General features: G+C 37.1%; 1 protein-coding gene across 3 annotated transcripts in view; it reads left to right on the top strand.

The window, feature by feature from the left end:
• Nucleotides 1-737: 737 nt before the first annotated feature.
• Nucleotides 738-16,163, top strand: part of APOOL (apolipoprotein O like) — a 125,488-nt gene continuing 110,062 nt past the window's right edge. Inside the window, exon 1 of one of the 3 annotated variants that reach the window (XM_060002810.1) lies at nt 738-777. In XM_060002810.1, the coding sequence (XP_059858793.1) occupies nt 763-777 (15 nt within the window). In that variant the 5' untranslated portion in view covers nt 738-762. The remainder of the gene's footprint in view (nt 778-16,163) is intronic. The other 2 variants (XM_060002812.1, XM_060002809.1) reach the window with 2 other exon arrangements.

Genomic DNA, 16,163 nt, shown 5'->3' with positions numbered 1-16,163 from the left:
CGTTAAATTAGTCAGTGCCATCAGATGTAGCCACTTCTGACACACCGGCCTTTTTCATTGCTGTTCCTTCTGCATGGAAGGTTCTTCCCTAAATTCCTTCAGGACTTTTCTCAAATGTCACTTTATCAGAAAGCCTTTCCCTAATCTATCTAAATCAATAAATTCCCACCCCATCCCCATACTGTTTTATTTTCCTTCACAGCATTTGGCACTTTGTAACATTTATTTGTTTCTCTTTTCCTCCTAGAATCACAAGCTCCGTGAGGGAAGGCATTATGTTATGTCTGTACTTTGAACAAGTGCCTGGCACGTAGCAGGCGCTTAGTGACATACTCTTAGGCTGTATGAACTTGCCCACGTATTGCAGAGGTAACATGTTCTTTTTGTGACTATACAGTTATTTATTAAGGCAGCCGGACTTGGATTTTAAGTCCTCAACTAGACAAATCACATATGCCTGAAAAAAACGAACATAATGAAAAGTTCTGCATCCAGCAAAGTAACTTTCAAATGGACTATGGAGAATATTCTGAAAGGTGTTATCAGAGATAGCGACAGTCCACCACAGGGTTGAACCGTTTTCCCCGGAGAAACAGGGCCAACTTGTGCAACTTCCTAGAGCGGCACTAGGAAGGCGGAGAAAGGGCGGAGCCAGCTGGCGAGGGGCGGAACTGGGTGGGGCTACTTTGAGCGGTGCCTAGTTGAGCTATTTTGTCCCTTTCCGCTCTCCGTGCGAAGACCTGGGCGGAGAGCGCTACAGCTATGGCGGCCGTTAGGGTAAGTAAAAATTACTTTGCTTAGTTTCTCTGGATGCTGGTAGCCCTCTGATAACTGTAGAAGGGATCCTCCTAACTTCAGAAGGGAGTCCCACAGCAAGAGGCGAGGTGGAGATGGGGTTGCGAGAGAATTGGCAAGGTCAGGGAATCTTTAACGTTTGAAGCCTCAAGACACCTGCTTCTCCTGTTTAGAGTTTCCTCAGCCTGGGACGGTTCTCTCTCCTCAATCCCCTGCTGTTGACTGTTTACACAGCGGCAGGGTGAAAACTGGGAAACAGCTGGGCGAAAATGGCCCGCCAGGCGACGAGCAGCGAACAGACTTGGGTCTTGAGATGAAACAAAGAGAAAAGAATCCTGGGCATTTGTCTGGGTGCACAGGGCGGGGCCTCACGACCCTTTGAAGGACTTTGTTCAAACATTATTTCGGGTGAAATAGACCAGGATAGAGACGTCTCAAGTCTCTCTGCAGTGCCTGGGTTTGTATTCACTGTTGTTACTTTACAGGTTTGAATGACAAACCTAAGTTTCTTTTGAGTTCTGTAATGGGAAAAGGTGCCTTTACTTAGGAATCTGTGTACAGGAAGTGACACATGTGGCTGCTAGCTGCAGTTCCCTAAGTAGGTTTCAGTAACAGTAGTCGACAAATATCTATGAGTAGACAAATACCTACGGGTAGATATTTGTAGCGGGTTTTAAGTGTAAAATGCACTGCTTGCAGGAGATACAAATATGAATAATTCAGGCTCAGTATCCGTCTTGATTCGCCATTCTCACTCCATTTCTGCTTTCAGAATTTATTTGAATTATCACAACACCCTTCTAACTGGACTCGCTGCCTCTAGCCTGGCTCTCATGGAATTAATTTCCCCCTGCACTGCCAGAGTACTAAAATGTAAATCTGATTATGCCCTTCCACTACTTAAAAATCTTTATTGGCACTCCATCATCTGCCCTCTAGGGTCAGGTCAGGCTCCTATGTCTGGAAGAGCCGACTCTGCTTTGGCTTTCCAGCTTCATTTCCTGTCTCTCAGGAACTCTCCTAATATCTGTACTCCAAGCCTTTTTTCCCTGCTCTTTCTCTGGGCCTGAAGTGCCATTTCCCATCCTCATCTAGTTAGTTCCTATTCATATTTCACTCGTTCATTTAACAGGGATTTGTGTACTGCCTCCCCGTATGCTAAATACAAAATGCCTTTTCCAAGATAGTGTCCCAGATCTCCCCAGTCTGATTAAATAACTCCTCTTTGTGCTCGAGAGGATTCTGGGCATACTTTTACCATAGGACTTATCATACTGTAAATAGTAGACTATTTACTTGTGTATTCTATCCTCCTAAACTATAAGCTACTTGAGGACAGTAATTATAATATGTTATTTTTTGTATCCTTAGTACCTAGCACATATATGAGCTATATTAGGGACTCAATAAATTCTACATGAATAAATAAGTGCCAGGCAATGGACATAAAATATATTAAATTAAGTAGTGGAGATGTATCATATAACAAATGATTGTCATTCAGAGTAGAGGAAGTGCCTTGTTCTCAGGAGAAGTACAAAGTGATCTGAGGGTTCAGAAGAGAGAGTTCACACTTGGTTGAAGAGAATAAAGAAAGACGTCATGGAGGGAGTGCAGAGAGAGAAGGAATGGTCAGTGGTTAAAAAGAAGACCTGAATAGTGTGTTGTCACTGAAGCCTAGAGAAGGAGCGAGTTGAACAGTAGAAGGAGCGAGTTGAACAGTCTTTTGATTTGGCTATTAATAAGTCACTGGTAGCTGCCATTTATTAAGTGCTTACTGCAAGGCCAGGCACCATGCTAAAATACTTTGCATATGTTATTTCACTTAATTCTCAAGACAACTTTATGTTGTAGATGATAATGATCACCATTTTACAAATGAAAAACTAAGGTTTAGAAAATTCAATTAAATTGCCCAAAGTCACAATGCTAATAAGAGCTGAAGTGAGGTAAAGTGGTAGAGTGAGAACCTAGATTGTAAGGGGTTAGGGAAAGGATAAGGGGTGGGAAACTGGCATTCATTTAGCACCTTCTTTGACCACCTGCTTTACATGTATTATTTCAGTTTAATCTTCTTGATGACCCTAAGAAATGGGTAGTATCCCCATTTTACATATGGAAAAACTGAGGTTTAGAAAAAGTGCTTGCTCCGGGTTATCCAAGTGGAAGAACCAGGTTCAAACACAGATATATTTGGCTTCAAAGTCCCTGATCTTTCCACTACTCCTTGCCTCCTCTGGAAGGGAGGTGTACATTACTCTTTAGAGAAATGTTGCAGCAAAAGGTACGGAAGAAATCTTGAGTTGGGGGTAGCAAATTCCAGGAAAGTTTCTTTTCATTTAAAAAAGTAGGAGACTATATGCCAATTAAATCTCAATAAAACTGGTGAAAAAAAAATTCAGGAGACCTGAGCAGGTTTGGAGACAAGTGGAAATATGCCAAGAACTGGTAAGAATTAATAATAGTGATCACAGCTATTATGCTATTGAATATTTACTGTGCTAGGCATTTTGCTAAGCACGTTATGTGAATTTTCGCATTTATGCTTCACAGTGACCCTATATCTAGGTACTGTTATTACCAGCATTTTAAAGGTAAAGAAACTGAAGCTTAGAAAGGTTGAGTAACTTTCCCACAGTCACTCAGTCATAAGTGGTAGATCTGGATCTGAAATCGCTATGGTCTGAGTTCGAATCGTGGGGCTTAAGCTTGAGGAAGCATCTGTGAGGCCTAGGTACAAAAATGCTGATCTGTGTTAATTTTGAAGCCCCAGAGATTAATAACAAGGAATAAGGTAGAAAGGAGTCCTGAAAGTTGGTAGATAACTCTGAAAATAGTTTACATACATTTTGAGAGATAAGAACTTTTTGAGCAAATGTGATGGTGGAACACTGATGTGGAATTAGCCTTGAGAACAAGTACTGTACTGATCTCTCCTCCTGACCTCCTGAATCAGAGAGAATGGCTGGATGACTGGCTTTCATTTAAAAGGATTGGGAGGAATGTAGTGTCAAAAGCTAGATTTCATTAATGCCAGAGATTGAGTGAATTTGAGGAAAATTTTCATCCTAAAAGATACTTGTTTCTAATAGAATACTTAATATTGAAATATGGCTACCATGTATTGAGTATTTCCTATGTGTCAGACACTGTATTATGCTGTTGATGCACATTATTTCATTTAATTCTCTCAAAAAGTTTTCTGTGGTAGATAGTTTTATTGGCTTAAAGAACAGGAGTAAAGCAGTAAGGAAAACAAAGCTGAAATAGGAGGTTGTAGTCAGAGAAAAGCTTGTTGAGCTTATGATTTTAGCTATTAACAAGTTCTGGGAAATGGTAAATTCAGGGTATACTCATGGAGTGGGTAACTTCAGTGGAGTGAATATGAAGGTCTAAAAAGGTGAGGTCAAAGAAGAGTGAGGTGAGGCTTTTGAGTGGTTCAGCCATATGGACGTTAAAGTCACTCAGAGTTATGGCAGGATTTAGAGTATAGAAGAAGACTATTAACCAGTATCCTAAATCTTCAATGCGATGAAGTGACCAGGAGGCAGGTGCTAAGGATGAATAGATGGGTGGTGTAAGTCTCAAAGGAGAATTGCTTTTCTTTCCTTTATGAAAACTTTCTTCAGTTGAAGTATAGCATACATACAGTTAAGTACACAAATCATAAGCAGCTTGGTAAAGTTTCAAAAATGATCATACTTGTTCACCCAGCAGCCAAATTAAAAAAAAAAAAATTACCAGCAGCCCCGAAGCCCTCCCCTTTGCTCCTTCTCCACCATAAATTAATTAGCCTATTTTTAACTTTATGTAAATGGAATAAGGCAGTATTTACTCTGTTATGTCTGGCTTCTTTCACCCAACATTGTTTTTGAGATTCAGCCGTTACACATGTATGCTAGTTCATTCATTCTTATTGCTCTGTGATATTCTAGAGGGTGAATATATCATGAGTTATTTATCCATTCTGCTGTTAATGGACATTTGAATTATTTTCAGTTTTGAGCTATTACAAATAATGCTCCCATCAACATTCTTGTATATGTCTTTTGGCGCACATAAGTGCACATTGCTGTTGAGTATATACCTAGGAGTGGGATCGCCAGGTCATAGGGCATGCAGCTTTGGTAGCTACTGCCAAATAGTTTTCCAAAGTGGTTGTACCAATTTACATTCCCATTCATGAGGATTCCAGTTGTTCCACTTTCTCACTAACAAGAACAGATATTTTTACCTAAGGCTGGGGAAGTAATGGCTTAGAAGCAGCATTGGCAATCAGAAGAAGACAAACTCTACCTCCTATACCTGAGACACTTTGAATAGCCTCCACTTGAGAGTTACAAGGGAAGCAGTGACCTCAGGGGACAGTCATGTTTCATTTCAGGCAAGGAGAGAAGAGGGTAGACACAATGGAAGGGCTTTTGGAGTTTGGTGGAGTAGCAGGAACTTTGGTCAGTGAAGAGAAAATACAGATCACTGTAGAAATTAGAATACAGGAGATGATACATGACTCTGGATTGTGTTTTGGGACTTGAGTCAAGGATGATGGGAATGGGAAGGAACATGGATGCCATAGACCTAAAGGTTTCAAAATCCTTGATAATACCAGCCTTCGTGTCAACTTTAGTCTTTGTCTCTTTCCTCTTTTGTTTCATGTGACTGATATCAGAAAGTAGTTGGAACCTAACAAATGAAGTTCATTCTTGGGAAGACGGTTGGTTATCTCCAGCAAAATCAGTTTTTCACTTTCCACTCAGCATTGTTGAGCATCTGTATTTTCAGTGCAACTTTGAAAGTATGCTTTGAAATCCTTAACCATACTTGGTATAGGTTCCAGGATGTTGCTTTATGCCATGGAGTGAAAATGATCTGTGCCTTGCCTCCTACCACACCTATATGACTGAGCTATTCCCTGTGATGCCATCCTCACAGGTGGCTGTTAGGTGTTCTGTGAACCTCATTTAATATGGAAATTAAAAATTGCTTGACATGGACCCTACAATGTTTGCATAATGGGCGCATGTAAGTCAGTATTTCCTGATCTTAGCTGTGCATTAGAATCATCTGGGCAGCTTAGAAAAGGTACTGTTGCCTGAGCCCCGCCCCAGCTGGGGCATTTTAATATTTTAAAAGCCCACGAGTGATTCTGATGTGTTGCTAGGTTCGAGAACCACTGATTTAGGCGAGAATTTGTGGCTTTTATACAGGTTAGAGAAGAAAGGGTATTAGGCTTTTCAGGTTATGAAGAACAGAGGCAAGTTCAAGTCATCTTAAGTGGTAGTTTATTGGAAAGTTGCATAGGTTAGGAAGAAAGCCTAGGAAACTGTCTCAGCAGCTAAACAAGTCTCAAGAAGAACCGTTCAGGATACCATAGCAACTCTGGTAGTTACCATTCTCATGACTTCTGCTTCTGCTAACTCTATATGTTTCATATCCAGACTTCCCTAGAGAGAAGATCTGATCAGGTTGGCTAGTCACTAACCACTGCAAAATACCCTTCTTAGGCAGAAATTGTACATCGGGCCCCTTTGTAAGGCAGTCTCTTGTTGGCTGCCTTTGGCTCAGATACCAATCCCTGGTCCAGTCAATTTTGGCCAGTGCATCAGTCCTGTAGTTAACAGCATAGTGACCTATGTTAGAAATCACAGAAGGGAGCAATATAGTTGTCAGATGCTCTAAGACTTCTTAGAAGGGACAAGGCAATGGATGGATACTTTTGGGGTTCATGGTCTGGTACAATTTACTTTTGAATACTTTCCAGAAGTGATACAGTTGTTGAAAATATGGTAGGATATATTTAGAGTTGTTATTAAAAGCTAACTTATTAAGATCTTGTAATTTAAATTGGGAAATTGGTTGCCCAGGGATAAAAATACACTGAGACAACCAGTGTAAGTAGCAATCTGTGGTGGATAATAAAATTTGCTTAGTATAATTTGAACATATTCAGGGAAAATGTAACCCACTTCTGTAATCTCTCCTGAGTTATATAGACTTGATGGATATTAGTACTCTAAGCTAAGGCATGAGTTGCATACTTAATGTAGATTTGGCCTGGCTGTTTTTGGATCTTTTCTCTCAGTCATTCTGAAACTTAATAGGGACTTCTCATATCACTAGGCTAACTGCTACTGTCATATCCCCTCAGCCTGGCTCTATAGTTCACCTCATTCATTCATACATCCAAATTCCTATTCGATATCTTTAGGTGCATCAAATTCAACATGTGCAAAATTCCTTTATCTTTACCACATTTGATTTTTCTGCTGTATTCCATCATTTTAAAGAATCGTCTACATCCATACTGTTAACAAGTCTTGTGAATACTTTATATTTTCATACATTCTTCTTATTTTATACATTCTTTCAAAAAAATCTTAATGCCTATAATGTGCAGGAGATGGTGATAAACATTGGGGATACAAAGATCAACAAGATAAGAACAAGAGGTATATAGAAGAGAAAACACTAAAACTAATAAGCACATGAAGAGATGCTCAAAATAATTAACAGATAACTACATATTAGAACAATGAGATAACATTTCATTAAGCTAGAGGAAAATAGAATGCTGGTTAAGTCCAAATGTTGTTAGGGATATTGGAATGTAAGCGCCCCCATGGACTGCTGGTGGGAGTATTGGCAGGTACAGCCACTGTGGAGATCAATCTGATATTATTTAGTGAAATTAAATATATACTCATGTCCTATGGCATGACAATTCTGTTCTTGAGTGTATATCACAAAGATATACAAGTTCATGAGGGCACTTATAGGAGGATATTCATCGCAGTGTTTTTTTATGGTGATGGGGAGTTTGAGGCAATATAGGTGTCCATCACTGACAGGGATAGGTGAAATGTGGTGGATGTACATCATGTAGTACTATATAGCAGCTAGAAGAAATGGGTTATATGTACACATAGGAACACAGATGGATATAAAAGGCTATGTTTTATGAAAATAGGATAAGAAACAAAACAACTGTAATACACCATTTATTTTGTGAAAACAGTAAGAAAAAATGAGATGTGTAACAAAATTAAAAATACATGTACACATTAATACAATATGCATTTTGTAAAACTTCAAACAAAAATATAATCATTAAATATTTGAAAATAGCTACCTATGGTGGATGAATTAGAGTGAAATTTGGCAATTAAAGGAAATGAATGAATTAATCAATCAGTTATAAAGGAGGGAGGGCAAAGAAGAACAAGACCAAAGTACTGTCCTCAAGGAATGGACTCTAGTGGGTGAAACTGATAAGTAAACACAAGTTGTATTCAAAATAAAAGGTATCTAAAAGTTACTATGGGAGAAAAGAGGAAGAAGTAGTTTAAATGCCTACAGAACATAAGGCTGCTTCATAATATTTGTTCATTTTAGTTCATTCATTTAGTTCTTCAACAAGTATGTATCAAGCACCTACCATGGGTTAAGAACTGCTACTTGCCATGTGGTGGTAGATTGTATTTTTTATTTCAAATATTTGCTTTCTCTTCCTGTGAGAGGATTATACACCCCTGCCTAGATTTCTTATTCTTTCCCTCTACCTCAAGAATGACTAGTATTACTTTACTAGGTAAATAATTTTATAATTTGTTTTTGGCATATTTTGGTACTGATCAAAATATGGTTAAAGCAAAATATTTACTCTACCTTAGTCTAATTGAAACACAAGTCCTTCTGTTTATCATGAAAGAGCCAGTAGAGTTAAACAGAACTTAATTTTGTAAGCAGAGAAAATACCGTTATATCCATTCACTCATCTGGACTAATGGAAGGAAAGGAACAGCATAAATAATTGAAAACCAATATTTGCACTTAACTTTGGGATGTATTTTTATACTTATATTTCTGCCTATAGCAAAACCTGAAATTTTGGGCCCCTGTGACAAAATTCACAATAGAGCTCTTGTGACAGAAATTCACAGAGCCATGTAACTGGCAGGGACAATTCATCCTCCCATTGAATTGTCTTGGCACATTTGTCAAGAACTAATTGACCCTAAATGTAAGGTTTATTTTTGGACTCTCAATTAATTCTATTCCATTGATCTATATTTCTGTCTTTATGCCAGTATTGCACTGTCTTCATTGCTGTAGCTTTTTATTAAGTTTGAAATGGGAAAATGTGAGTGCTCTAACTTGGTCCTTTTTTTAGTATAATTTATTGTGAAATAATTTCACATTTACAGAAAAGTTGCAAGAAGAGTACAAAGAACTCATCTCCTTAAATCAGATTCTACAGTTGTTAACTTTTGACATTTTCTCCCTTTCTCCTCTATTATAATTATTCCTTTTCTGATCAGTCTGAGAGCAAGTTGCAGACATGTTGCTATTTCACCCCTAAATATTTCACTGTGTATTTCCTCAAAAAGAAGTATACGGTTCTATAACCTTTGTGCAAGCCTCCCAATCAGGATGTTAACACTGATACAACACTATCATCCAATCCACAGATGCCATTCAAATTTCACCCACTGCACAATGTCTCCTTTTCCTTTCTAGGCCAGGATCCAAATCTAGGATCATGCATTATGTTTCCTTATCATATCTCTTTGATCTGCTTAATCTGGAATATTTCCTTACTCTTTCTTGTCTTTCATTAGTGACCTTGACAGGATTTTTTCTTCCAGTTTTATTGAGATATAATTGGCATACAGCACTGCATAAGTTTAAGTTGTACAGAATGATTTGACTTACATCATGAAATGATTATCACAGTAAGTTTAGTGAACACCTATCATCTCATTTAGATACAAAATTAAAGAAATAGAAAAAAAATTTTTCCTTTGATGAGAATACCAATTTTGATCTTTTTTCTCAAGATGTTTGACTTTTCTAGGTTCCTTGCATTTCCATATGAATATTAGAAACAGCTTGCCAATTTAAAAAAAGGGCATCTGGAATTTTGATAATAACTCTCTTGAATCAGTAGATCACTTTGGGGTGTATTGCTATCTTGACAATGCTAAACAATGCTAAGTCTAACAATCCATGAACTTGGGATGTCTTTCAATTGATTTAGGTCTTTGATGTTGTTCGACAATATTTTGTAGTTTTCAGTCTAAAAGTCTTACACTTATTTTGCAAGTCTTGCAAGACTTGCAAATTTAGCCTTGCATTACATTTATTCCTATTTTATTCTTCTTAATGTTCTTGTTAATGAAATTGTTTTTGTAATTTCATTTTCAGAGTATTCCTTACTGGCAAATAGGAATAAAATATATTTTGGTATATTGATTTATATCCTGTGTACCTTGCAACATTGCTGAATTCGTTTATTAGCTTGAATAGTTGAGTGCACGCATGTACGTGTGTGTGAGTGAGTGTATTCCTTAGGATTTTCTACATACAAGATCATGTCATATGTAAATAGAGGTAGTTTTACTTCTTTTCTAAACTGCATGCCTTTTATTTCTTTTTATTGTCTAATTGCCCTGACTGGAACGTCCAGTACAATGTTGAATAGAAGTAGTGACAACGGACATTCTGTTCTTGTTCCTGATCATAGGGGGAAAGCTTTCAGCTATTCATCATGAAATATGTTAGCTGTGGGATTTTTTGTAGGCCCCCTTCACCAGGTTAAGGAAGTTCTTTTCTATTCCTAGTTTGTTGAGAGTTTTTTTTTTTAAAACATGGAAGAGTACTAGTATTTGTCAAATGCTTTTTCTATGTCTACTGATATGGTCATGTATGTATTGTCCATTATTTTATTAATATGGTATATTACATTGATTAATTTTCGTATGTTAGACTAACCTTGCATTCTTGATATGTTAATATATCCCACTTGGTCAATACATAGTTATTTTTATATGTGTCTTTATTCAGTTTCTATTATTTCATTGAGGATTTTTAATCTATATCTATAAACAGTATTGGTCTGTAGTTTTCTTATGACGTCTTTGGTTTTGGTGCCAGGGCAGTACTAGCCTTATAGAATGAGAGGGGAAGTGTTGCCTCCTCTGCTATTTTTTGGAAAAAGTTTTTGAAAGATTAGTTTTAATTCTTCTTTAAACTTTAGGTGGAATTTACCCATGAAGCAGTCTGTGCCTGGGCTTTCCTTATAGGAAGATTTTTGATTATTAATTAAATCTCTTTACTGGTTACATATTCAGATTTTCCATTCTTCTTTCATCCTTTTGGTAATTTGTGTCTTTCTAGGAATTTGTTCATTTCTTCCAAGTTATCTAATTTTTTGCTGTATAGTTGTTCATAGTATTAACTTAAAATGTTTTTTATTTCTGTAAGGTCAGTATGTGATATCCTCTCTTTCATTACTAATTTTCATAATTTGAGCCTTTTTTTTCTATTTTTTCTTTGTTACCTTATCAAAAGGGTTGTCAATTTTCTTGATCATTTCAAAGAAATGACTTTTGGTTGTTTTGATTTTCTGGGTTGATTTTCTTTCCTGTATTTCATTTATTTCCACTCTAATCTTCACTCTTTCCTTCCTTGTGCTTGCTTTGGGGTTAAGTTTGCTTTTCTATTTTCCTAAGGTAAATTATTAAATTATTAATTTGAGGGGTTTTTTTTTAGCATTTACAGCTATGTATAAATTTCCCTTTCAGCCCTGCTTTCACTACACCATAAGTTTTGGTGTCTTTTGTTTTTATTTTGTTTCATTTCATTCAACTCAAAAGTATTTTCTAATTTTACTTGTGACTTTTTTTTCTTTGGCCTATTGGTATTTAGGAGTATTTTGTATTTTAATTATTTTTCACATACTGGTGAATTTTCCAGATCTTTTTATTGTTAATTTCTAATTTAATTTTGTTGTGGTCAGAGACCATGCTTTGTTTGTACAATTTTAAATCTTTTGAGACCTGTCCTACTGTATGGTCTATCCTGAAGAATGTTCCATATGCACTTAATAAGAATGTATATTCTGCTGTTGTTGGGTGGAAGCGTGCTGTGGAAGTCTGTCAGGTCTACTTAGTTTATATTGTTGTTCAAATCTTCTATATTGCTGACTTTCTGCCTAGTTGAATTCATTATTAAAATGAGGTATTGAATTTTCTAACTATTATTATTACATTGTCTATTTTTTCCCTCTGTTTTCTTTGTTCTTTGTTTTCTGTTTGTTCTGCTTTTCCTTTCTGTGTTTTCTGTCAGTTTTTGTTTCAAGTATTTTGTGGCTCTGTTGTTAGGTGCATATATGTTTATACTTGTTATATGTTTCTGATAGATTTACCCTCTTATCATTACAATATGTCTCTTTAACTCTATTAACAATTTTTGTCTCAAAGTCAAATTATGGTGGCTGTTTTCCTGGTATATCTTTTTCCATGCTTTTACTTTTAACCTAAATATATCTTTAAATCTGAAATGTGTTTCCTTTGGACAGGATTTTGTTTTTTTAATAAAATCTGACAATCTTTGTCTTTTGATTGAATTGTTTAACTCATTCAGATTTAATGTAATTATTAATGTGATTGGATTTATTTTTGCCATTTTGCTTTCATTTTCTATGTCTCATGTCTTTTTTGTTCTTCTCTTCCTTCTTTACTGCCTTTTCTTGTATTCAGTGGATATTTTATGCTGTGCCAATCAGGTACTGTGAGTATCAGAACAGCTCTTTAGCAGCATAGAGATATGAGGGAATAGGGGACTGGAATTTTCACCAGCTGCTTTCCTGAATCCTCTCCATGGAGCAGGATCTGGGGATGGGGAATCAGTATGTATGGTATCTGCCAGTTTTCACCAATTGCCAAATCCACCTAGAATACCTCTTTTTAGCTCAGGGGAAGATGGGAGTTACCACTCTGCTGGAGAGCTTTCTAGAATAGCTCTTCTATAACATAGCACTGGTTAGGGGAGAGGGCTACAGGCTCTAAGTTGAGTGCAACTGTCTCCCACTCTTCTTACCATGTTCTGTAGATTTTGTGGAAAGAAGCATCTCAATTTGTTTTAAGCCCTTTGATCCATATCCAGAGAATTTGCTAATTTGACTAGTTTAAAAGATGTCTCTTTGAGGGAGAGGTTTCACCAAGCTCCTCACACTACATACAAGAACCAAATGCAAGTTTCCAGTTTGGGTCTGTTACAAATAAAGCTACTATGAAGAAGCATGTACACAATTTTGTGTGGATATAAATTTTCATTTCACTGGAATAAATGCCCAAAAGTGTGATTTCTGTGTTCTTTGGTAATTATGTTTAGTTTTTTGAAAAACTGGTTATTGGTGGATTGACCGCTGTATTAGTTTCCTATTGCTGATGTAGCAAATTACCACAGACTCAAATTTATTACCCTACAGTTCTGGGGGTCAGAAGTCCAAAATCAATTTCACTGGGCTAAAATCAAGGTGTTGACAGGCCTGAATTTCTTCTGGGGGTTCTAGGGGGGAATCCATTTCCTTGCCTTTTCTAGTTTCTAGATACCACCTGCATTCCATATCTCATGACCTCTTCTTCCATATTGAAACCCATCAGTGGCTGGTCAAGTCTTTCACATGATGCATTACTTCAATACTCCTCTTCTATAGTCAAAAATCCCTCAACATCCTTATAAGGGCAGTCATGATTACATCGGGACCACCCTGATAAGCTACCATAATCTCTTTATCTCAAAATCTATAACTTAATCACATCTACAGAGTTCCTTTTACTATCTAAGGGAACATATTCACAACTTCTGGGCATTCAGACATCTAAATCTTTTCAGGAGGGTAAGGTATTATTCAGTCTATCACAGTCCTCTTATCGTTTTAAATGTCTCTGACACTGGTAATTTTCTTTGTCCTGAGTTGGTCTTTACCTGATATTAATATAGCCTGCTTTCTTTTGATTACTGTGTTTTCTTTTCCCTGGGTTTTTCTATGGGTTTTTTGTACCTGTTTTATAACTCCATTTTGATTTATCTGTAGTACTTTGGCTGTATCTTCTGTATAACTCTTTTAGTGATTTTTCTAGGAATAGCTATTTTATTTGTAGTTATGCATAATTTTACTCTTTCCACTGTTATTTCTTCCTTCCTGATGTCCCAAGGTTCCTTCTTTTATCATTTTCTTTCTCTTTAGAGAACTTACTTTAACCATTCTTTTAGGGTTGGTCTGCTGGTGAAAAATTCTTTTAGTTTTCTTTCCTCTTCATTCCTGATGGAAATCTTGTCTGGATATAGAAGTACAGGTTAACAGTCCATTTCTTTCATCACTTGAGAAATGTTGTGCCATTTCCTTCTGGACTCTGTGATTTCTGATAAGAAATCTGCTGTTATTTGAATCATTTTCCCCCTATACTTTAGATGTTGTTTCTCTTTCATTGTTTTCAACAGTTTCTCTTTTTCTTTAGTTTTCAGAGGTTCAACTATGATGTGTCTTGGTATGAACTTCTTTGGGTTCTTTGAGTTCATCCATTGAGTTTTTTATTTCAGTCATTGTATTGTTCAGTTCTAAATTACCCACTTGGTTTTTCTTTATAGCTTGTATTTCTCTGCCAAGACTTTGTTTCCTTGCTGTGACTTTCTATTTTTTAATTTGCTTCAAATATGTTTATAATTGCTTGTTAAGCATTTTTATGGTGGTTGCTTTAAAATATTTGTCAGATAATTCTAGCATCCCTGTCATCTCATTGTTGGTATTTGTCTATCGTCCTTTTAAACTCAAGTTGAGATTTTCCTGGTTCTTGTTATAATGAGTAGTTTTCAATTAATATCTGTATGTTTTGATATTATAATATAATCTTATTCAAAACTTCTGTTTCAGTTGCTTCCTCTAACACTACTCTGGCAAAGGAAAGGGCAGTGCTGCTTTGTTACTACCAGGTGGAGGGTAGAAGTCAAGGTTCCCTGCTCAGTCTCTTGACACCCAAGGAGAGGAGGGCCCCTTTGCTATTCCTGGAGAAGAGTGGGAGTTTAGGTCTCCCATAGGCTTCTGCTTTTACAACCCTGGCTGGGAGAGGTAGGAGTACCTCATTAGTGCTCCCCACTAATGACCACTGTTGGGGCAGTGGGGGGGAGTGACCTTGTTACCATTTGATGATAATGAAAATCCTGACTCTCCACTAGGCCTTCTCAGATACCACCTTAGCAGGGAAGGGGAGGGTCTGCCTCATTAACATCAGGTGGTGATGGATATTCATGTTCCCTATATGGTCTCCACTAATATCTTGGGGGCCAGGGCTCATTACCACCTGGCAGAGATGAAAGTTCTACCTTCTTTAACACTACCTTGGTGGGATGGGGAGTGTTAGAATACCTTACTTCAGCCGAGCTAGAGGGGAAGTGTAGGCTCTCCCCTCAGGCTTTGCTTGTGTGGGTGGGGTTATGGCCTCAGTTTTGTCTGTGGTGTTTGGCTATAGTAGAGTGGCTGTTGTATAAAAGTTTTGTGTCTTGCTAGGCTGCCCCTTTCCTGGTGTTTTGGCTAGAGAGAGCAGGCTTTTCTTGGGTCTTTGTCTTCACTGGTTGCCATTTCTGTGTTGCTAGCTTCTCCAGCACCCAGTCTAAGACATATGAGGCAAAAAGAAAATCCAGGGACCTCACTGCCATGTCATTCCTCAGGTCCTGTCGTCTCTAACTGGTCTGCCATCTTCTCTGCACCATCCAGAGTCTTCCTGTACTTATTTTCTATATAATATCCAGGCTTTTGAGCTATACTCAGTAGATGGAATTGGAAAAAGTATATCTACTTCATCTTTCCATAAGTGGAAGTCCTCCATCATATACTTTTATCATCCTTTACTGGTGATATATTTGTCTGACTCCCACACTAGAGATTATACAATACTTGAGGACAAGAACAATGTCTTTGCATATTTATACCCCTCATGGCCTAAGAGGGCACCTGCCTGGAGCATAGTGTTTCTTCAGGAAGTATTTGTTGACTGAGTTAAAACTTTGAATAACTTTTAGACTTCTTGCCCTTAAGAACAAAGTATCCTGGTTGCAGAAATATTAATTAAGTAATAGTTCATAATAGTACATGGTTAAATCCTAAATTATCCCAGGCCTTCATAGACTGGGCAGTTTATGTCCTTTATAGGTAAAATTTTCCATCTCTTTGAAATACTTGAAAATGAGGATATGTTCCTTATCTCTGCCCCCTAAATAGAATAGATCAATTCCTTCTCTGTGTCCCCACTGTACACACTTCTGTTATACTGCTTAAAACCATGTATTGCATTTATTTTTGTGTTTTTCTCCCACATTAAGTTGAGAGTTTCCTTAAAACCAGGGACCATGTTTTATTCATATTTGTATCTCAAGTCTCTCAGGCTCTTGAGATAGAGTATACAGTAGACACTTGAATGGTTGTTGAATGAATGAATGAGTGCTTTCTGTGACACCCATATAAGCAATTATAAGATTAAATTTTTTATGTTTAGGTACTTATATTTAAATATATTTAGAGGGAAATT

Source organism: Delphinus delphis, chromosome X, assembly GCF_949987515.2.
Source record: "Delphinus delphis chromosome X, mDelDel1.2, whole genome shotgun sequence".
In the NCBI taxonomy this organism is placed as follows: Eukaryota; Metazoa; Chordata; class Mammalia; order Artiodactyla; family Delphinidae; genus Delphinus; species Delphinus delphis.
The sequence above is the reverse complement of the archived record's forward strand: the minus strand, read 5'-3'. Positions and strand labels throughout refer to the sequence as shown.